The sequence below is a fragment of the Drosophila mauritiana genome, chromosome 2L, assembly GCF_004382145.1.
Source record: "Drosophila mauritiana strain mau12 chromosome 2L, ASM438214v1, whole genome shotgun sequence".
Lineage (NCBI taxonomy): Eukaryota > Metazoa > Arthropoda > Insecta > Diptera > Drosophilidae > Drosophila > Drosophila mauritiana.
The window spans coordinates 20,166,669-20,190,173 of record NC_046667.1 but is presented as its reverse complement, the minus strand read 5'-3'; the positions used below and the strand labels follow the sequence as shown (position 1 = coordinate 20,190,173).

Here is a 23,505-nt window from a genome sequence, read left to right as displayed (position 1 = left end):
GGTACCTCTAACTTATTTAAATGTATAATTCAAGCATTGTACCTAGAATTAGGTACACATTTTTAAGGATCTGATCTGATTTTTCACTTTCATTTGCGGAGTCCAAGAGTAAACAGTCCATGCCACTTATTTGCATGCCTCAACAAATTAATTGTGCAATTTAGATTCCCCTCGCCAAATGCAACCGATTTGGGGAAAATATACGAAACGCATTTGGAGATGGCTTCCTCGTCGTCCTGCTGCAAATCGTGACTCTTCTGCCTCGGCGGGGAAATCAGTTTGCGATCTTTTCACAGCAATAATGCATATTAAAATGCCACGCTAATTGTTATTGCAGCCCCCCTTCCCCCTTAACCCTATACGCCAGTTGGACTGGCAATTAAGTAATAGACAAACAAACTTTGGCTTGCGTGTTGCCACTGCAACTGCAACAGCAGCAGCAGCAGATGCAGCAGCATCTGAACTGTGTGCATCCAGCGAATGGACAAATTTTTATGCCCAACCTGAGAGCCCGAAGTTGTGTGTTGGCCAAGGCGCTTCTGTTGCTGCCTTTGACTATTAATTACCACCAAAATAAAAAAGCTAAACAAACTTGGGGAAATCGAAGCCGGCATTGTTAGCACAACTACTGTTTTGCGTGGGTGAACGAGGGAAAATTTGTTGCAGGCAGCCATAAATTTACTGGACAACTTCAATAAAAGCGTTCTGTCGACAAGACTTTAGTTTGTGCAGTCAATTGATTGCAGGCCATTAAATAATCGTATAAAATTTCAGTAAAGTATTTGCTTAATTTTCGTTAAGTGCAATTAAAAAGTAAGGTGTAGAAGTAAAGAAGTTCGTGGCATCGAGGCTCCACTGCGAGCAAGTGGCTGCAATTGAATTTAATGCCGATTGTCGGGATCAGAAGACGACTCTCCGCGGACTGTGAGAACCCCCTAAAAAGTGGGATTAGGCCCAGAAAATTAAGGCAGATCTTGTAGAGCGGAGGGAGCGCAGTCACGAAGCTGGCCCCTCGGTTTGCTGCTCTGTTGGCCTGTTGGTCGGTCTAATCCCTGCGACGAGAATGAGCTTGGCCCCCCGCAAAAAGCCAAGACCCACACGACCATAATAAAACAATTATGACGAAAAATGGAAAACGGAACACAAAACGCCAAGACTAGGGCGACCTATCGATGGCAAAAATTTATCACACCTTAGTTAACCCCGACACCTTGCCGAGCCTGAAACAGCGACAAACGTGGCTGGAATGCGCCAAAAACCGAAACCAAAACAGAAAACTGAGGAAATATGGCAAACGTCTCGACTTTGACTTACACTGACTGCAATAAGTTAATAGTTCGAATTCGATTTCTTTCGGGGAGAAGCGCCCCCAAAAAAGCAAAAAAAGAAAAAACCCCAACCAGCGACCAACTTTGGTGCTGGAAAACAAAGCTTGTCTAATGCCAAAACCGAACGAAAAATCGCAGGAAAACGGAGTTTGGCTTTTGGGTGCGTTCCGTGAACTCCACGATGTTTTTTGTGTGTCAGCCGGTGTGGCAGAGAAGCCGACAACCAGCAATGGCAACAGCAACACCAGCAACACCAACATCTAGTGCTAATGATGTAGCCCGATCTCCATGATGATGACGATGAGGCTCCGGGGCGATTCGTGTGCTTCATTATTGATTTAATAACAGTCTTGAAGACACGCTTTAACTGCAGCAAGTTGACTTCGGCTGAGAGTCAAGTTGTTGCCGATGATGATGCCACGAATTCCACACCACACCAGAGAGCCAAAAGGCAGGCAAAGTCTGAACCTGGCCAAAAGACAGCGCCATGTCAGTTGGGCTTATATCTGTGAATGAAATGGGGATGTGCATATAGTGGCCGATCATGCTGATGATGATGTTTGCTCGTCTGACGATCGTGTTTGTGTTTCACAGTGCGCCAAATGACCATTTTCCCTCGCTGGCGTGGGCGTTATCAAAATATGGCCAATATGGGCAATGGATATGGGCTGTGGACCGTGGACTGCGGGCTATGGGCAATGGGAGGGCAAATGCGAAATGAAAGTGAAAGAGTCACGGTCTTGCGAGCTATTAAAAACTAATAAGGAAGCCAGGATGCGACGATGAGAGGGCCAATGATGGGCGTAGGTGTAATTCGACATGTTCGCGTTTCTAGATACATGCATATCTTTTAATGCGAAGCAAGAGGTGAATAGGAAGTCCAGCATTTGGTTACAGCACAGACGCCAAAAGTTTATGGGCTTGCAGTTTAGGGTGTTCGAAACCATTACGTACTCCTTGTGTCTTTGCAGCACTTGGAGTATCTTGGGCATGATGTCGTAGCAATCCTAAATGGGCTAACAATTTGCTGTTTCGAAAAGATTTTCCCAAGAATCTCTGTTTTCCTAGCCGCCTGCCATTTCGCGATTGCTTTGTGCCGAGGCGCCGAGGGTAGGCAAGTTCCCAAATAGATAAATCTATTGTATCTGGCAGATACAAAACTCAAATTTAGATATGCAAACGTTCGTTTCGAGCAATTTTCCCGTACTCACACTAAATCAAATCTTCATGAGCATCGGCCATAGCCATAGCCCCCAAACGACAAATATATGGGTTAGGCTCACTTTGCGCGGTCTGGTGGCCTAAAGGGAGGGGGTGGGGGAGCTGTGTGCATCTCGCAGATACGAAGGCAAGACAAAAGGCAATATTGGCGTTTTAATGCATGTTTTGCCTTTGGTGTTTGTGGCTGCTGCAACCTGCTGGGAAAAACACGGAGCTGCCCGCTTTGTTTACGACACTTTGGAGGGGGTTGGCGGGGGCTAATCGATTTGGGAACCGATCCCCCGCATGCTCCAAGCGCCCACCTCCCCCCAAGCCACCCACCCAAATGTTTGCTCAGCGAATGAAAGCGAAACCCGAATGCAAGAAAAACCCAAAACGTGCAACAATGGGCACAAAAAGGGTAGAGAAGCCAGCTGGAAATTAACACTAATACGATTGCGAGGCGCAGGAGTTGGAAATCCGCACAGACCCATAGCCAAAGCTATAGATACATCTACTGCCAGACGTCGCGTGTTTTGATAGCTCGCTGATATTTCGGGGATTTTGAGGGAAAACCAAAAAAACGTTCAGAAAAGCCAACAATGCAGCGAGAAAATGCCGATTTCTTCTAATGAGCAATTTTACATTTGAAGAAACGACTTGGCTTCAATTAAATTTTAATCCAGAATAAATGGTTTTAAATATAAGACCTTACCTAGATTTTTGTCACAGTAATATCTAAAATTTCAATCTTTTCTGATGCGCATTCTTTTTGTTACCAAATTTTAGCTAGATATTTTGTTGCATCTATTTTTTTGTGTTGGCCAAGCTTCCCACCTCGAAAGCAGCTGCACCTTCTTTGGTGGCTTCGATTTTGCGAGTCGGATGCGCCTGGCAACCGATAGAAAAAATCTCTGCCAGAAACCCAGCGAAAATCCATTCCATGCCCGTAATTATGTAAGCGGCGTTCCAAAACTGGCAGCTTATTTATCTTTGTCTCAGCCATGTCAATCAGTCGGTGGCAGAGCCAAGAAGTCGAAGAAGTCGAAGGCAATGGCAAAGGCACCACCAGCTCCGCTCCACTGGCACTGATGCACTGCAGCATCATGGGCACCTTTGACCCGCCAGAGTGAGCCGAGTTTGGTGGGGCGCCGCTCAACATGCAAATTAGGCGGCTCAATCTGTATAATAAATGTGGGGAAAACCAAGACCTTAGCGGGGTAATTCGCGATGGTATTGGAAGTGGGATTGGAGCTGGAAATGCGACTGGAAGTGGAACTGGGAGTGGAGAATCGATCGAGGGCGAGGGTCTTCCAGATGGGCAATCACATGCCGAAATTTCGGCAGCAGGAGTCATGATTGTACAGCATTTGGTCAACATATGCAGATGTTTTTTTTTGGGAAAATATAGAAATATATCCAAGAATACTCGTTCATCCTCTTGAAAACAGATTCAAAATTATTGTAATATATTCAGGCATCTGAAATAATATTTAAATCACTTATATTAGGATTAGCGTGTGTCTACTTCACTTATAACATCATCATTCTTTTCATATCCAGACAAACTGTTATAGAGTTATTTTCGCTCACATTGCACCCATCTAAATCAAGCCAATTTGGCTGGGATTATCCAATACAATAAGGCACACACAGTCGAATAAATTAATTCAGGCCATCTTAACGTACTCAAGATACTCATATGTAGATGTATCTGTTGAGTATTAGTCATGTGCTGGCCTCTGCTCGCTTTGGGCTGCGAGTAAGAAGAACTCAGACTGGCATCGATGATGATGATGAGGCCGGTGATATAACAATTCAATTAAACCAGTTTGCACAACGCGCAGGCATCTGCAACTGATCCCGGCTAACACCTTGACGGCAGAATTCCTTTATTAGAATTTCATGCTAATGCCTCACACCCATTCCAACCAGATCGGATTGCAGTGGACATCTCCTCTTCGCTGGTATTTGTACTTGTATTTTATTCAGTTAACGAATCTGCTCTTTGCATAATGGCACAGTGGACACTGGGCTGCGCGGAAAATGTTTTAGCCATCGCAGGAATGGTCTGTGCTTAGGTGCACTTACTGTACTTGATAAATTTCGCTCAGTGCACGTTGGCGACAAGTGTCGAGCACAGGTATTGGCCAACTCACTGATATAGGCATTTAGGTAGAAGCGGGCACAGATACAAATATAGATACAGATACAACTGGTTGAGATGCGCTCGAAAATGACTTCAATCCGTTCGGATGGCCGTCTCGGGTTCGTTTTGATTTGGCTTAAAATCGGAGCGAGCGGGACGGGATGGGATGGGGCTGGGGATGGGTATTGCGACTATGAAATGTCCAAGATGGCCTTCGGTGATTTTTGCAGCGATTAAAAAGCGATGACGATGTGGTCCCCGCTGGCTTACTTAGCATTCGAAGTGGCGCAAAGAGATTTATACGAATTGCTGCGACAATTCCAAGCCATTCAACCATTTTTTGTGCCCGTCGCCGATCTTGACTCACTCAATTGAAATTCTTGGACAATGTTATTGTCTTTTAATGATTTTGTCGCTGTTCATCTCGACAGTTGATAGCCAACACTTTCGACCTTTTGCCACGGACAGTTAGCTAGTTCTATATCGGCATTGGCATCAGCATCTGCATCTGCATCTGCATCTCCGAACATGGCTGACACAGTTTCGGTTTACATTTAATTGTACGGCGTTATTAGGTGCGAGTGCGACTATTTCCCCCAGTGCGGAATAGGTGAATAGGTGCTGCTAGGTGCCAGTTGGCTGTATGCCGGCCGAGATTTATGCTCGCCTCGAAGAATCCATTAAATCTGAATTAAACGACCGGCGGTTAACTGCATATTAGTAACCAATGGGCGATTTCGTTAGATTCAGAATAGAAGGGGCGGGCAGGCACGAAGATCATTAGGTTGAGTGTTTGGTGCTCAGGATTCCCCGCTAAGTATTTATTTTTATTAACAAACAAAGCCATCAATAAACATCCATGTTTAACAACTTGAGAACTCTGGTCAATAAAATATTACTATTTTAGAAATACATCCACAATCAACATAATAATCCAAGAGCTTGGTCAGCAAGATCAGGTTTTATCAGTTGATTCCAGGAAATATTACAGCAGAAATTTCCCTGAATGAGAATTGAATATTTTCGTTTTTTAACTGGCATGTCAAAAGTCACGCTCAGATTTCTGTTTCTCCCACATTGGAAGTACTTCTTTTTTATGCTTTTTCTTTGTTGTTTTTTTTTTTTTTTTTTATCAATAAACACACCTTTGCTGTGCGGCAGCCTACTTGGCCAGAAACAATGCCTCCGCCGGAGAGCCAACTCCTGGCCTGGCCCGTGTTCCCAGATCAATGTGAAATATCATTCCGAATATGGCCTTGGGTCATTTAGAAAGCAATTCATCGAAGACGCGGCTGCGATCTGCAAACAAAGCCAATAAAAATAGAAATATAAATAAAAGATGCTGAATAAAACTACCGTGGGCTACTGCCAAAAATGCTACCGGGAAGAGTGCGCGATAAACATTTAAGATTGCCCATTTGAGCCATTGTCTGCCGATGGCCCCAGAGCGAATAACATTAGGAGATTTGTAATTTGGGCTGGGTAGCAAATCTCCAGGTTATGTATATATATGCATTTTTCCAGCCTCTTTCCGGCAGCATCTTCCCCGAAAAGCTTGATTTTCTAATTGTTTTAGGACCCGCAGACCGGCATATTTTCTGGCCGGCTCGTTAACAAATTTATTACAATGCAGACAGGAGGAGGAGGAGGAGGAGGAGGAGACGTGGCCATTGCATAAGCTTGCTAATTTTTTCGTTCGTTTCTCTTCTTTTTATATAATATCGCTAATACATATTATTTGGCAAGCTCTCGGCCCAGGCTCTGTACTTTGAACTGCGAACCCACAATGGAGGCAGATGGAGAGGCATGGTGGATGAGGTGGAGGCACTGGGCACACTGGGGACCTGATCAATGGACCTGGACATGTAGGCATCTGCCGAAATTGACAGGCGAGGGGAATGGGGGGATGGGGGAGGAGGAGCTGCTTGCGCAGTGACCCAAAGAAATGGTAATGCGAGCCGGCTCGTCTCGTCTTCACTTTTTGGCCAGGTCAAAATGGCCCATGCCCGGCCACTCAGTCATTGAGTCAGTGGGTGCCACAGTCCGTCGCCGTGTGAAGATCTGTGAGAAGTGTACAAATGGGTCTCGGGTTCGGATCGGTTTGGTCTATGGTCGGTCTATGGGCCAAAGGAGTTTACTCATTTTGGGGCAGGTTTTTCGCTTTTTCTTCTCGACTGCAACTGGCAACGTGGCAGCATGGCAACTTGGCAACTTGGCGGCTTCGATGCTATCGCCTTTGAAATCCACGACAGCGACAAAGCCAGACTCATGGCCTAATAGACATGGAGGAGTCCCCAGTCTGCAGTCTGCAGTCAGCAGGCCGGGTCTTCGGTCCCCGAGCAACTAACTTCCTGCAGTACCTTTGATGATGATGCTTCGTCTGGGCCTAGACTTTCACTATTAATTGTCGATTTTCATCAATTGTTGTTCATTGTTGTGCTAGCCATCTTTGTTGCTTAATGGGTAGTGGGTACTGGGTAATGGATAATGGGTAATGGATAATGGGTAATGGGGTTGGTATTTAAAGTTGTGCAAAAGCCCAAATAGAGACACAAAACTAAAACTAAAGAAGAGAAGAAGCCCCAATTTCTGTTTCATATCGAAATTGGATCTATTACTCAATGGGCGACCGAGTGAGAGACAATTTGATTGATTTATGCAATACCCGTCGACTTTTCGGACCTTTTCTCCATTGTCAGTTAATTGCTCGATGCAAAGCAGAAGATGCACTTATATCACGGGCAATTTGTGGGCCCAAAACAGCCTTGCAACCCAGCAGATACGTCAGCCCATCCACGAGTTGCAGTGCTGAGATACTTTCTTGGTTAATAAGATAATTCAGTGTACTGTGCAAAATGTAAATATCTCACAGCCGAAGAATGCGGCAAATTTGGGAGCAGCAGCAGCACAACATATGTGCATCATGTTTTTTTTTTGTTAACCAAATGCAGCAATTAAGCACCCAAAAGTCAAGTTATGCGTTTTGCTTGCATTTCGATCCGTTGATTGCGTCGAATGCTTGTTTCCATGTGGTTTTTACTCATGGTTGGAGGGAAACTGGAAATTCTAGTAGAATCCGAAAATGGTTTCTAACTTGCAGAAGATGTTCCAGTGCTCGCATGATTTATTGCACCTACTGCCATCGCAGACTTAGCTTAACTTACCTTATTTTAAAGTTTGCCAGAAAGCGAACGTTTATTGAACCGTCTTCGAACACATCTTGTGCCGTATTTCATCCAGCTATCATGTATAGTTACATCTATATAAATGTATTGCCTTATCGACCACCTCTTCCATTATTTTTTTATGACTGCCCCTTTGAACTGTGTCCACGTTTATGTTTTGTTTCTCGACTCTTGGCTTTGTCCAAGACAACTGACACGACAGCCGCAGCAACATTTATTAATTTGTCAAATTCAAGCCGAGGCAGACACGTTAGGAAATATGGCGAGAAACTAAAATCTGCTGGGCTGTGATTATTATTTTCGTCATTTTGTTGCCGCTTATAACTAATTCTCGCAGATAAAAAGTGTCAGGGAGTCAGGCGGCCAGAAGTCAGCAGAGTTGGGGAAAAATCTGTGGAAAAGATTAAATGAAAAATATACGGACAAAACGCCAGTTGATTGGCAAAATATGAGCATGTGTGAATAATAGTTTTCGCTGTTGGTTGCTTAGCTTGTCTGATTGTTTTGGCCGGTTTAATTAATGGTTAATAGAACTCGCTGACAGTTTATGAGTTGCCAAAAACTCTAGCTGGCTTTACATATTTAAATGGGAATTAATGTATATACTATATAGTACTATATCAAATATGATCATATCCGATCAAATATGGCTGATCTTTTTTGATTTATAACATCTTGCCAAGAACCTGGTCTCCGATTTCCAGCATAAATTATGCAAATTGTGAAAAATGATTTCGCAGGGGCGCCGCGAACTTTAGCTTGCATTTTGCAACGCGAAGCGGCCAAAATATTTATTATAATCAAAATCCGAACACCCGCAACGTGGCCAGGTTGCAGATCCGCGCCGTGCAACATCGGACAACACAATTTATTACATTTTATGTGCCGCATTAAGCGGCGATGGAGATGTGATCCTCGCTCAAGTTTGTTTCCTAAGTCTTTGCTTGCATCTTTGTTGCAAGTCGCTGGCTGCAAGTTGCTAGCTGCAGCGTGAGCGTGCCTCTTGGCCAATCCCGCCACACACAATGAGGAGGTGTCTCTCGGCGACTCTGGGATGTTCAAAGTATATCCATACACATTGTGTGGCTACCTATGGGGACAGCAGAGCCTGGGACTGAGATTGAGACGGAGACCCACAGACGAAAGACCGACTGCAAGACCGAGCATTTCTAATTAAGACATTCGATACGCCGCTTGCGTGTGGAACGCGAGACAATTGGGCAACGAGCGGCGGCAACATTAGCACGGCAGCAATATGAATCTGCCCATATCAGCGCAGATTTGGCATTTCACCAGCCATTTAGCATTAAGCTCACCCCCGGGACGCCGAGTGGCATTCATGCCCGCTTGACTCTGCGCATTCTAAATGGCTAAGACCTTTCCTCCGAATTATCCTTGCAGGTGCAGCGGCACTAACACCAGCACCGCCAGCCACTGAGCCGAGGAAAATAAAACCACTCGGCGCGGGCAAATTAAAAGTCGGGAAAACTGACAGCAACAGCGACAGCAACAGCAACTGCGACAGCCGAGCAGCAGCAGCTACCAGCACAGCTGCCACATCCGCGACAGCAACGACACTTGCCGCAACAGCAGCAGCAGCAGCAGCAGCAGCAGAAGCGGGAGGAGCAGCATCAGCAGCAGGAGCAGCAGCCAAAATCAGCCAAGTGAGGCTTACTAACCAAGCCACAACAAGCATGTTACTTCTGCAACCCAATGTAAGTAGAAAGTATCTAGATACATTAGTCCTTGCAAGGGATAAAGCACTAGTATGTATGAATAGTAAGATGCCAAAAGTATTTGTATGTTTGTTTTTTGCAATTGAAAAGCCAAACCCCCACTGAGATACCATTTGTGAAAAATTAAACACATAAGTCTATGCAAATTTGGCGAGCCCATAAATGAATGGCCGTGCTAATTGCCAGCTGCGAGGAGGTGACTCCTCTGGAGGAAAGTCATTTGGCCAGGTGAGGAGATCAGTTGCGGCGGTATAAACAGCAATTAGCCATCTATTGTTAGGTGCGTTATGTTGGGACAACACCTCGGCATAAGCATAACCAATTAGGAAATCATCGACGAGGAGTTTTCGCAACAGGGGTTGCTTTGCCGGCCAAGGAGCCAATGGCAGTTGCTGCGGGAAATGCGCATGTCGCACGCCGGAAAAGCTAGACTCCACCCCTAGGGCTAGGATATCTATCTAGACGGGAACCGCAAGCTCACTAACTCATTCGTGTCGCGACTGTCTTTCGTTGCAGAGCTCCTTTAGTTCATTGTCGCCCTTCGATAACTTCTCCACGCAAACCGCCTCGACGACCACCACGACGTCGGCATCGGCAGCTGGACACCACCAACACCATAACCACCTCCTCCATCAGCAGCATCACAACCAGCAGCAGCAGCAGCAGCAGCAACAGCAGGAACATCTGCAACAGCAACACCAGCAGCACCTTGTGAACCCCCAGCAACACCTGCTTAAGTCGGAGACGCTGCTCTCCCATGAGGAGGATCAGTTGATCAGCAACCTGACAGACTCGTCTGTCGTGTCGCACAGCGAACTCTTCTCGGATCTCTTCTTCCCCTCGGACTCCAACAACTCCCTGCTCTCGCCCACCACCAGCGGCTATCCGGACAATCCCGCCGAGGATCTGACCAGCTCCATTGAGAACCTCACCAAGTTGACGTGCCTGCGGGACAAGCGACTGTCCTCGATCCCCGAGCAGCAGCTCAGTTCCGAGCAGGAACAGCAGCTCTGCCTGCTCAGCCTGCGTTCCAGCAGCGATCCGGCTATTGCATTGCACGCACAGCAGCAACAGCAGCAGCAGCAACAGCAGCAGCAGCAACAACAGCAGCAGCAGCACCAGCAGCAGCAACACCTTCAACTCCAGCTGATCTCGCCCATCGGAGGGCCCCTGTCCTGTGGCAGCAGCTTACCCAGCTTCCAGGAGACCTACTCCTTGAAGTACAACAGCAGCAGCGGGAGCAGCCCCCAGCAGGCGTCCTCCTCCTCCACCGCCGCCCCCACGCCCACTGACCAGGTGCTGACCCTCAAGATGGACGAGGACTGCTTCCCGCCGCTGTCCGGCGGATGGAGTGCCAGTCCGCCCGCCCCCTCCCAGCTCCAGCAGCTGCACACTCTGCAGTCCCAGGCCCAGATGTCGCACCCCGGCAGCAGCAGCAACAACAGCAGCAACAACGCGGGCAACAGCCACAACAACAGTGGGGGCTACAACTACCACGGCCACTTCAATGCCATCAATGCCAGCGCCAATCTGTCGCCCAGCTCCTCGGCCAGTTCCCTCTACGAATATAATGGTGTCTCCGCAGCGGACAACTTCTACGGACAGCAGCAGCAGCCACAGCAGAGCTACCAGCAACATGTAAGTACAGGGAAAAGGGAAAAAACATGTAAATAATAATTTTTTATTGTAAAACTCTTTTGGTTTCTTTAAAAGTTTAAAATTTATATATTAGTATATTACTGACTCCTCATAAATGGTTCTCTTCCCTTAGAACTACAACTCGCACAATGGCGAGCGTTACTCGCTGCCCACGTTCCCCACGATTTCGGAGCTGGCTGCGGCCACCGCGGCTGTGGAAGCTGCTGCGGCGGCCACCATCTCCTCCCCTTCAGTGGGCGGTCCGCCGCCAGTACGCCGAGCGTCGCTGCCGGTTCAGCGAACCGTTTCGCCAGCCGGCTCCACGGCGCAGAGCCCCAAGCTGGCCAAGATCACGCTGGGCCAGCGGCACTCCCATGCCCATGCCCATGCCCTACAGCTCAACTCGGCGCCCAATTCGGCGGCCAGTTCGCCGGCGAGTGCGGATCTCCAGGCGGGCCGCCTGCTCCAGGCTCCGTCGCAGCTGTGTGCCGTTTGTGGCGACACCGCCGCCTGTCAGCATTATGGAGTGCGAACCTGCGAGGGATGCAAGGGATTCTTCAAGCGGACCGTGCAGAAGGGCTCCAAGTACGTCTGCCTGGCGGACAAGAATTGCCCGGTGGACAAGAGGCGCCGCAACCGTTGCCAGTTCTGTCGGTTCCAGAAGTGCCTGGTCGTAGGCATGGTCAAGGAAGTGGTGCGCACGGACTCGTTGAAGGGTCGCCGGGGAAGACTGCCCTCAAAACCGAAATCGCCCCAGGAGTCGCCGCCATCGCCACCCATCTCGTTGATCACGGCCCTGGTGCGCAGCCACGTGGACACGACTCCTGATCCCTCGTGCCTGGACTACAGCCACTACGAAGAGCAGTCGATGAGCGAGGCAGATAAGGTGCAACAGTTCTACCAGCTGCTGACCAGCTCCGTGGACGTGATCAAGCAGTTCGCCGAGAAGATTCCCGGCTACTTCGATCTCCTGCCGGAGGATCAGGAGCTGCTCTTCCAGAGCGCTTCGCTGGAACTGTTCGTCCTGCGGCTGGCCTATCGCGCCAGGATCGATGACACCAAGCTGATCTTCTGCAACGGCACCGTGCTCCACCGCACCCAGTGCCTGCGCTCCTTCGGCGAGTGGCTCAACGACATCATGGAGTTCAGCCGCAGCCTGCACAACCTGGAGATCGACATCTCCGCCTTCGCCTGCCTCTGTGCCCTCACCCTGATCACAGGTGGGTAACGTGTCCTTATACAAGGATATAGGATTATTTGCAAAACACTTTTGCTTTCTAAACTTAATCTGACACTAACTTGATAAATAGTTTATAATTGATAAAAGCTAAGGCTAAATGAAATCCCCTTATTATTGACTTATTGAATCTACAGAACGCCATGGCCTGCGGGAGCCAAAGAAGGTGGAGCAGCTCCAGATGAAGATCATTGGCAGTCTGCGCGACCACGTCACCTACAACGCCGAGGCCCAGAAGAAGCAGCACTACTTCAGCCGCCTGCTGGGCAAGCTGCCGGAGCTGAGATCCCTGAGCGTCCAGGGACTGCAGAGGATCTTCTACCTGAAGCTGGAGGACCTGGTGCCCGCGCCAGCTCTCATCGAGAACATGTTCGTCACCACATTGCCCTTCTAGAGGCGATCATCAAGCGTATCATCACAACTTGCTTCCTTAAACTAGCCCCTAAGTTATGCCTCCTTGGATATACAGAGAAAGGACCCCATAGGACCAGGACCCCATGGGACTAGCTTTAGTAGAACCCTGAAATAAATAAATCTCAACAGCAAAAACAAAACCGAACCGAACAGAAATGAAGCGAATCGCAGACCCAGGCCATATCCTTAGTGTAGAGCTAGGTAGTTAGCCGGACAGCCCCGGCTCCTTCGATAATTACGGACATGAATATTTGAGAGGGGGTTTCCAGTGCACAGCCTATGGCTCCTGCGTGACTCGTCAGCACCGCGAGCTCCAACTTGTTGACGTTAATTGTTAAATTGTTTAATTTCAACTGTCAAAACCGGAATCAACGGCGGCCACGCAATGGCAACACTTTCTATCCCCGGACTTCGAAGCCTGCTCAACATTCGGCACTACGGACGGACAGACAACGGACAGGAACAGAACTCACTCTTGCTCTCTTGCCTTTTGCTAACTTCTAGTCAATTGATTTAGGCGAATCAAATAAATAAATAAATAAAATAAGGGCGCGCAGCAGTAGTGTTATATAATTTATATGCCAGACCCCGGCGGTTCTCTTCACGGAAATCCTCCAATGAGTTGCACAAATTGGGATAAAGTACGTTAGCCTATTATTCTTAGATTTCTTTTAAAAGCTCGAAAATAGAGGAGAACGCTGTGGAAATCCACTATCATATCATATAGTTGCTATAAGCCGTGCTTGCCCTAAACTAAGTTAGACCCGCATCAAGTTGATAGCCCAACCAAGTATTTCGGTTTTTCCTAGACTAAGGTCCTAATAGTTATAGGCTAAGACTATTCTGTTCGATTTATCAATGCACCAAACAGTGCACAATGAGAGTATAAGTACCTTCTTGTGATGATTGTGTCTGACACAGAGAGAGTTGCACACAAGCACACAAACTAGCCGATAAGTTACTATATACGATCTAATATCTAATATATATTCGATATAACCTGTAGCCTAAGTCCAAGTATTCGGAAACCCAAGACCCGTGTATAACCGCAGTTCGTACGTTCCAAACGAGAAAAGAACTTTATTTAATCCTAGACCACTCCATCTAAGTTCTCAAAGAATCGTATGTGGATCGTTGAATCTGTCTCTCTATATGTGTGTCTCGATAGAAAACCCCTCTATGTGATTTTGTGATAGATTGGCATTGAACTCTATATATTTATATATATATGTCTATAATATATATACACGCATAAATATATATTTTTATGTCTAACTTTTGTATGGTTTATTTTATACGTACCACTTTTCTTTGATATCAAAAAGTAAGAAGTAAGAAGTAAAAAACTCGTTAGATAGCAAATATTTCAAAGGTATGTTACGAGGACTTTTCAAAGTACCAGTCTTTAGCAACTTTCCAATTAACGTTCGTATTAACGAAAGACAGATTTTCTATGTGTTAAATTGAAGACTTCTATAACTATAACTAAATGCAAACTAAGAGCAAAAACACAAATCCACGAATCCCAAAGTGAATAACATATCTCTTCAAGCTTTCGAGTGCACGGAACACGTAGAACCGAAACCCAAGTGTTACTAAATCTATTTAATATTCGGCAAGCCTGGGGCGTCGGCGTGGTTAATAAGTTCGCATTACCTATACAATTTAGATAGATCATTATTAAATTATTGTACATGTAGCACATCAAATGTTCGACAACTAGATTTTGTACCATCTTAAAGAAGAACCTAGGCCAAGCTAAACTAAGTATAAACTATGATCTGCATGCGGCTGAGCTGTAGCTAAGAGAAATATACCCGCGTGGATCCAAGTGAAATGGGGCACTTTGAAACTACATTTAGATATGAAACGTTATAAACGCGACGTACTAACCCAACTGCGAACTCTTGCACGTCTAACAAGTTAGAAAAGTTTCCAGAAAATGTGTCAGGATTTCAAAGCGACCCATCTCACTTGAGCCCACCAATCTCAACAAACACAAATCCTAGGGAAGCTGCGAGGTTCAGCAACCATAGAGCAATATTTCACAAGGAAACGCACCTTAAATTACCGAAAAACATAGATTAAACATAATCTTGTAACGGAAACAGGAACAGTTAGGTGACCAAATCAGTTCGAAACGAGATGATAGATAGGTTCGGGTTCGAAACCCTCAACGCGATGCCATTTTAGCCGTTACAACATTGGATATCAATCATGCACATGAATATGAATATGAATATTATAGATATATATCTAGCTATAGGAACCTACTTTGTACCTACACGACATGGAAACATCAAACCTACATGCATATTTACACACATATATTTTGAATAGAGCGACGACTTTTACAAGTTACGTACAAAGCTATAGCTATAGCTGGATATGGCCATCCCAGAGCGAGCATATACATATATTTTGGGTTATTGTTCTTTTGTAATTTTATAATGCATACATATTTACTACGTGAATGTCAAGTGTGGATTCATATTTTTGAGATACAGCTACAAAACGAAACGAAACAGAAGAGTAAACGTGAAATTTTTCGATGAAACAATTTTAAATGAGAACTTTTTAATATTGCTATTAAAGGATATACATATACACACTTACATACATATATATTTTACTATGTAACGGATAGAATTAAGCTAGATGCAGCGCATAAAGCTTTATACAACAAATTGAAAAGCAACAGAAGAAATTGGCACAAATTAAATTTATATAGCATAATTAGACGTCTTTCGCAAGATAATGTTATTCGTATTAAGAGCATCTATCGGTGCAGCGGGCGCTATTTCCCACTACACCCCCAACCCCACAATAGATAACCTAAGCTATGGATACATAAGCTATGCATATCCAACCCAATTATGCGCCTACTACTAGAAATGCAGAAAGCAGAAAGAGAGGTGAAACCTATAGACGCTATGACAAATGTCTATCTGATAGACATCGGTACTACCAATGCTATATTGCCAGTTGTGTAATTTACTCTTATTTGGTCGTTTCATTTACCAGTTAAGTACCCAAATCATATGAGTGTTATGAAGGAAAAACTATAACTTGCAATTCAATTAACTCTGCAATACGATAACAAGCAAAGCGAATCATTTCATTTCGATTTAATCTTAAATTATATACTTAAACGATGTAAGCCCAAAACAAACGTTTTTTCTATATCTGTCTTTTGAGCAAATTAGTTATACGCAAAACCAAACCGTATTTACATAAATGTATACAAAACAAATCGTATATTTTCATTGGTTTGAAATAAATACATAAAACAATTAAACTTGTTTTACTTGATATTTTGGGTGTCTGGGAATTGAAAGCTGCATTGAAATGTGTTGTCTGTTTTGGCGATTCTGCTTTGTGGGCATTGTTTAACTTGAGGAGATTAGTTGTTTTTCAATTACAAGTGTCTTAACCAAGGACATTTGGTTAACTTGTCAGTGGCAGATAATTACTTATAAGCTAAATTCCGATCGGCAGTCTTGTATACAAGTCAAGTGCAGCGAAGAAGAAATGATTGTATCAAACGTAAACTGACAGGAACGACGTAATGTTGTGCCTGCAGACAGGACAACGGTCTTCTAAGAGCAGCGTCAGCTGCATGGAGCACTCTTTGCAGAGGCAGAGGTGCCGGCACGGCATTACCACCACGTTCCTGCTTTGAGTCATGCACACGACACAGCGTTCTGGACTCGCGGATCCTGCTTTTTCCGACGCATACCAAAAATTGTGCATGAAGTGTTGCAATTTGTAATGGATCCATAGGTAAACGCTTTGCGTCTTCGTTGAGATCTCGGTGCGGGCACGTTGGCGCAGGTAGATGAGCAACAGGTACACATAGCGACGGAACATATAGAGAATGAGGAGCAGGGCCAATCCTATCGAGGCCCGGAACGCACTGTTCAGCAAGCTCAATCCATGGGCCACAATGGAGTGCACCACAAAGCCTAGGAGGCAGTCCCAGAGAAATAGTATGGCCCTCGGCAACAGCATCAGCAGCCACAAGATGCCATCGCCCAGATCGATGAGTAAGTTGCAGATGAACCAGTGACCAAAATCCAGTGCCTTCTGGAGCCCGCCTTTGATGCCGTCGCAGAAGGAGTTCGCCACATCTAGCGTGATGGGGGCCAAGTCGCGGATGCCTTCGTTGATAGTCCTGACCGTCGAGCTCAACAGATTCCATCCTTGCCTGCTGCCCTCCACCAAACAGAAGCCGACGAAGTAGCTGATCCACAGGAAGTAGTACACGACAGCAATCACTACATCAATCACGCTGGTCAGCGGACGCAGCAGGACCAGATCTACAAACTCCGCTGCCTGGACTAGAGCGTCTAACATGGCGGGGGCCTCATACTGTCATCGAATTGAAACAAGGAAAAAACACAAAATCAAAACAAGAACGCCGGCCGCTTAGTGTGACCAGGCGGTGGTTTATAATTAAGGCCAAGCTATCGTTGCGATAAGGTAGCGACAAATAATTACTAATCTTAAATATTTTTAAAATTATTATATATATTTATTTTTAACACTCCACACATTATGGGTTGCACTTCTTAGAAATATTCTAGCTTAGATGGTATATGAACTTTAAATACGCCAAATACTAAGGTGACTTAAATTAATAATGTTAAAAAAAATATTTCACTCCTATGAAACTTCACATGAATCACTAAAGAGGCATAACAATTAGGATTTATTAATTTTCTCAACTATAAATATGCCTAATTATTAATATGGGTATTCGCGTATTGATCTATTATAATATTGCATACTTCTTTCAAGGACAATAAAAGCTTAAAAATATAGATACATCTATGCATTTTGCTGGTATTTTAGAATCCAACAAGGTTTTCCGAAACAACTTGCGTTCTGTTACATAAAAAAGGCGAGCTTAAATCTTAGCCCTATCTGAACAGGAATCCCCCTAATGCGAGTAATCCTATTAAAAAATTATTTCCGGTTCTGCAAGGAAGTGCATTTCGGTTCTTTGTCTGCAGAAAGATTGTGTATAATAAAAAGCATTAATTAACTATTCGTACATGCAGTTGCGCCCAAGTACGTAGGGCTTTTTCTGCACTCGCTGCAATACCATACTTTTTGTTTTTGGGGATGAAACAGTAAAAAAGTTACTGTTGTAGCAGTTTTCCACCATTGAGAGGACATTTGCCAAGTAATTACCGTTTCAGTTTGGCTCTGCTCAGAAAGCTCTGCTGCGAAATGAACTAAAATCGATTAAATCTTTGAATTTTCGCCAGAGTTCGCATCAAGCCCAAGCTTAGAAAGGTCCAAGTCCAAGATGGAGGAATCCAATCACGGTTCGGCTGGCTGTGAAAACGTATCGCAGTTCATGCTCGATGACCTACAATTGGCAGCAGAGCTGGGAAAAACGCTCCTGGAACGCAATAAGGAGCTGGAAACCTTCATCAAGGAGTACAAGATTAAGGGGGATGAGCAGGAACTGGAGATCTTGCACCTGCGCAAGCACATAAATGCGATGACCGAGGTGAATGATTCACGGCTTAAGGTCTACGAGCAGCTGGAAGTGGGCATTCAGGATCTGGAGCGTGCCAATCAGCGGCTGAATCTGGAGAAGAACCGGGACAAGAAGCAAATTAAGACGCTGACCACCAACACGGAAGTCCTGGAAGCCCGCTGCGAGGAACTAAGTCAACTTCTGAGCGATGCCCGGCAATCCCTAAGCACCGAGCGGCGGAAGGTGGATCAATACCAGCAGGAACGCTATAGGATGCAGCACTCGGCCGAGGGTTCTGTGTCCAGTCACAGCATTCAATCCCTGTGCAAGGAGCAGAGTGTGGAGTTCTCCAAACTAGATGTTATGGCCATAGCGAACTCGACAGGATTGGAGGATATCTCCTTCAGTAATGCAACCATGTGCGACAGGACCGCCGTTAAGGGTGAAGATAACGAGGAATTGGTAAAGCTGCTCAGCGAAATGGAGGTGTTGAAACGAGACTTCTTGGCCGAACAGCAGCGGTGCACCGAACTGGAGGAGCAGTTGGTGACCATAATCCAAGACAACCAAGGTCTGCAGACACGTCTGCTGGAGAACAGTGCCAACGAGGGAACAATGTCGATGCACGAGGAGTTCAGCCTCCTGGACGACGTGAGACAAGGCCAAATGTGTAGTCGCTGCCTGAGGGATATTAACGAAAGCAACACCAATATGGATGATCAATCCTCCATTGCGCCAACCGAAGAAATCTACGAAGATGACGACCGCAGCATACTAAGCGAAAGCACCTCGAAATGCGATAATAGTGCTGCGGATTATAAGGAACGCTTCCGGATTCCCGAGGACCTCAATCCCAACTCTAGCGACAAACCAAATCCCTATCGGGACCTAGTCGAGAAATATGAAGCTCTGGTGGAGGTGAAGAGAACCTCGAATGCGGTCAAGAGCAACTTCACCAGCAATCCAGATGGGAAGAACATGACCGAGTCCAGTCAAGGCAAAAAATCAGAAACAATTGTTAACAGCTCAAAGGAATCTGACCTCATGTTGGACTCAACACGTAAGCGCACTCCAACCGAGTTTTCGGAATCAGAAACTACATCGTCGGGATTCTCGGATGAAACTAGCAACAAATCTACACAAACTGACGAGCGACCTAGTTACTTCCTTTGCTCAATAAGTAATGGAAACGATTGTAAATTCAGTATTTATGACGACGTCAGTCCCATTGAATCTCACTTCCGCAATCGCCCGGAGTACAGGGAACTCTTCAAGGAGATATTTGGAGTGCTCAAGAAGGCAGCTGATAATAACGAAGAAGACAAGCTTCCGTCCCTGCATGACGACGCACAGATTACAGAAAAATTACCCTTGGTGGCGGCCAAAGTACCCCCGGTAACACCCGAGAGGGAGGAATCTCCAGACGACTTCATTGACGACACACAGAGCGTCGTATCCTCAGTTATATCCAACCAGTCCATTGCGATGTCAGAGTGCGTTACCAAACTGGAGCGCAAAACAGCCAAAAAACACATCTTTGATGTCCGAAACCAACAGAACCAATCGTCCCTAACGCAATCCACTTTGTTAAACAGCTCCTCGAAGGAAACGACTGTCGGCGAACCTAATTATAAACCAATAAGGGAGAATGGCCAGATACTTACTCCACTCAAGCGCGAACCACTCGAATATCTAACCGTAGGTGTCGGAATCAAGAAGAAGAACCGACGAAAGCACCGAAACCAAAGCTCATCTGGAGATCGCATCGAATTGTTTAACTCCCGGGAATTTACTCCCAGGAACAGTCCCCTGGCCATGAACCACCGTGGTAGTGGGCAAGGCAGCTCAAAGATGTGTACGGATACATTGAATGCTGAGTTCGGACGCAGTAACCGCAGACGGACAACTCCATCCTCGAGCAACTGGAACGGCTCTCCCATGGTTATCTATAACAAGAATATGAATACTCCCCAGACTTCTCGGGGCCGAGTAATAGAGCTCAATGGCGTCGAGTTTTATCATAACACGGTATCGCAAGACTTACATAAGCTTAAAAAGTTAGACTTATCCTACGCCGAAGTTTTACGCCGGGCCGATGCCGGCGACCATGGACCCACTAGATCACATTCCCAGCGACAGCAACACAACGGAGCCAACATTCGCAAGAGTCATCATCATCAGTATCGTCAAAAGTAAACTTGTTTAGAGAATGTAAATAAGCAATTATACAGTGCATTCTAGCCATAGGGCATTCTACCATTTTTAAATTGTGTGTGCCATGCAGTCTAGTCCGCTTTTTCATGTATAGACAGTTAAATAACAATAACTAAATAACTATTATCGGAAATTAAATTGTATTTCAGCATGATAAAATAAATAATTTAATGACCTACAGAAATCCTACTCTTTCACGATATTCAGCCAAGTTTCAAAAGAAATATATGTAGTTGCTTTGCAAGTTCAGATATAAAAAAGTAAACATTTATTGTTAACTTACAAGGTAAAGGCGAATAAAATATTCTTGCACTTTCATGATATGCCCGTCTAACTACTTTCCAGACTTCCGTTGGTAATACCCAGTTTGCTAAGCAAACTAATTATATCGCTGTTGGTTCTCATGACAGCCATAACTTCCTGTTGCTGCTGCTGCATGACCCTTAGCCGATTCCGCTCCTCAATCTTGGCCAGCTGGTTATTGTTGTTTATGGTCTTGGTGTCCACATCCAGCTTCAGCTCCGACTTAACGTGATACAACTCATCGCGTATGCCGTTCAACTTCCTCTCGCAATCGCGCACGTCCTTCTCCAAAATTTGAGTTTTAAGGTAGACGGTCTGAGCCAACTTATACCAGTCCGCCAGGCACTCTGCGATTTGTGCCACTGTCGGATTTACGTTATCCAAAAGCAAGGCCTTTATGCGTTTGCCATTGTGATCCACTTTAATCTTCTCCAGGGCATGGAACTGTTCGTCGTTGTAGGTCAGCGTGCGCGTTGCACGATCCCGGAGCAAGTGCTGCCAGGAGTCCCGCAGCCTTTCTACCAGATACTTGGCCTGGGCACTGGCTCTGGTCTTGCAAGGACACTTCTTTCCGTGCATGGAGGAGGTCCATTGATCGCTGGGTGGGAAATCGATAATGTAATTGGTATTATAACTTATTCCAAGCACATTTAAAACAAAACCTACTTAAGTTCGTCATCTATTACAAAATGTTTGTGCATCTGTGAGATCACATCCGCGGCTCCATCAAAGTCGCTTTTGACATTTTCCAAGGCAGTCAGCAGGGTCTTTATCTCCTGATCTCCTTTAGTCTAAAAGAATATGAATGTGATTATACCAAGGAGTTATCCACAGGGAGCCCTAGCCACTTACCACTCTGGCCATGCTGTGCACCACATCTACATAATCAATCACAGTGGAGAGCAAGTTGTCAAAACTTTCAGTTTTTCTGAAATTTAAGTTAATTAGTATTTGGTAATAAAGTTTATCCACTATATTACTTACTTCAATAGTAGAGTTATTGTGGTCACTAGCATCTCTATGAAGTGCTCCACTCCCTTCTTAATAAGGATATCCATGGAGGTAAAGATGTCCACGCGTCTTTTGCATTCATGGCCCACGCTGCAAGCGGACTTGGCCAGACTGGCGTCATTCTCCACTGAAACATTGGGAGGGAACACTGGGAACTTGGGGAGATCTAATTGCTGGGGCAACTGAACATTGTTGTCGTCGTTGCTGTAGAGGAATATTGGCTGCTCTGTTGTGGTGGCAGGGAATGCTTTAGCTGGAATGTATAAATTGTTTTTCAATTACCATTATATTTAAAGGAACTGACTCACCTATCGTTCGTGGAGTAACCTTCTTCTCCAGATGCTCGTTGTTGAACAATAGGATCTGCTTCTCCAGCGGCACTTCCGTTTGCATGAAAATACGCTCTCGGAAGTTGTCAATTTGCTCGTCTGGCTCAAGGAACACTTCCACCGAACTAGTCCGATTGGTGAAGAACACATGGATGACACGCTTGCGGAGAATAAGTGTCACCTCATGGAAGAACCGATCGAAAGACCAGGTCTTCTCCCTATTCTCCTCAAGAAGACCAGCTAGAAGAGGCGTCACCAGGGTTTTCAGTCCCTGCGAGAGATGGGCGTGCGGTGGCAACGTGGTGGACCATTCAATTGGTCCATTCTCGGACAGCTGAGTGCCGGAAATCACCCCGGAAGCCTTTTTGGTGGTGATTTGGTGCATGGTCTCTCGGTTTTTCCTTCCACCAAAAGGTCTAAAAGGCAGATTGCCGGTGGCCACATGGTAGAGCGTGACCCCAATCGACCACAAATCCACATTGGCGGTGAAGGATCGCTGGATTGACTTCCTCAGGACAGCACGCTCGTAGAGATCGGGATGAAGATACTCTTCTGTGCCGTATAGAGAGGCAAATGGCTGATTATCCTCCAGTTCTCTGGCAGCACCGAAATCAGTAAGCTTGTAGATGGTTTGCCCGTCCTCCGAGATGAACTTCATTATGTTTCCGGGCTTGAGATCGCGATGCACCAGCTTGTTATCCCGCAAGTGCTTCATTCCGGCGCACAAGTGTTCCAAGACCAGCAGAAACTCATGTTCCGGCAGACCGTACGAGTTCTCAGGATCATCTAGGATGTTAAATAGACTTCCGCCAGTGCAGAGTTCCATCACGATCACCTTGCCACGTCCCTCCTGATCCTCCTCGATCGCCAGCAGCTTTACTATATTCTCGTGGTTGACCTTCTTCAGTGCCTCGAACTCCCGCATCTGCACATCAGCCGGTCGCATGTGACTGTAGGGATTAAAGGTCTTCACCGCCACCGATTCGCCGGTGATCTTGTTGACCCCCTAAAAGACAAGGAAAATACGAAAGGAATGTGAGTCAGGTGGGAAATTCGGAACACCGTAAAGCACACTGACCTGAAACACGGAACCAGTGGCTCCCTTTCCCAGGACGCTGGTGGTGCACCACACATAGCTCACGGACCCGCGCAGGAAGGACATTTCGCGGCTGTTTTCCTCCTATTTTTTATAATTTTGATATAACTCCAAGCGCCTCCTCGATTGTGACAAACAAAAACACTGGTAAAGAAGGATTATCGATAGCACGAT

The 23,505-nt window shown here is 45.7% G+C and overlaps 4 protein-coding genes across 5 annotated transcripts in view; 2 read left to right on the top strand and 2 right to left on the bottom strand.

The window, feature by feature from the left end:
* Positions 1-16,044, top strand: part of LOC117143038 (probable nuclear hormone receptor HR38) — a 30,077-nt gene extending 14,033 nt beyond the window's left edge. For both annotated transcript variants that reach the window (XM_033307472.1, XM_033307483.1), the window contains exons 2-5: positions 9,264-9,577; positions 10,115-11,236; positions 11,370-12,456; positions 12,611-16,044. In XM_033307472.1, the coding sequence (XP_033163363.1) occupies positions 9,264-9,577; positions 10,115-11,236; positions 11,370-12,456; positions 12,611-12,867 (2,780 nt within the window). In that variant the 3' untranslated portion in view covers positions 12,868-16,044. The remainder of the gene's footprint in view (positions 1-9,263; positions 9,578-10,114; positions 11,237-11,369; positions 12,457-12,610) is intronic.
* An 85-nt stretch (positions 16,045-16,129) lies between these two features.
* LOC117143183 lies at positions 16,130-17,326 on the bottom strand. The gene has a single exon (XM_033307705.1). It carries the CDS (start codon positions 17,241-17,243, stop codon positions 16,428-16,430), a length of 816 nt encoding a protein of 271 aa, XP_033163596.1. The 5' UTR covers positions 17,244-17,326; the 3' UTR covers positions 16,130-16,427.
* Positions 17,327-17,868: 542 nt separating this feature from the next.
* LOC117143068 (cerebellar degeneration-related protein 2-like) lies at positions 17,869-20,913 on the top strand. The gene is made up of 2 exons (XM_033307529.1): positions 17,869-18,075; positions 18,161-20,913. Exon 2 carries the CDS (start codon positions 18,202-18,204, stop codon positions 20,572-20,574), a length of 2,373 nt encoding a protein of 790 aa, XP_033163420.1. The 5' UTR covers positions 17,869-18,075; positions 18,161-18,201; the 3' UTR covers positions 20,575-20,913.
* LOC117143073 (serine/threonine-protein kinase TBK1) lies at positions 20,838-23,477 on the bottom strand. The gene is made up of 6 exons (XM_033307543.1): positions 23,314-23,477; positions 22,215-23,241; positions 21,880-22,159; positions 21,748-21,823; positions 21,562-21,686; positions 20,838-21,493 (listed from the first exon to the last, which is right to left on the bottom strand). The coding sequence occupies exons 1-6, from the start codon at positions 23,395-23,397 to the stop codon at positions 20,923-20,925; spliced, it is 2,163 nt and encodes a 720-aa protein (XP_033163434.1). The 5' UTR covers positions 23,398-23,477; the 3' UTR covers positions 20,838-20,922.
* Between the last annotated feature and the right edge of the window lie 28 nt (positions 23,478-23,505).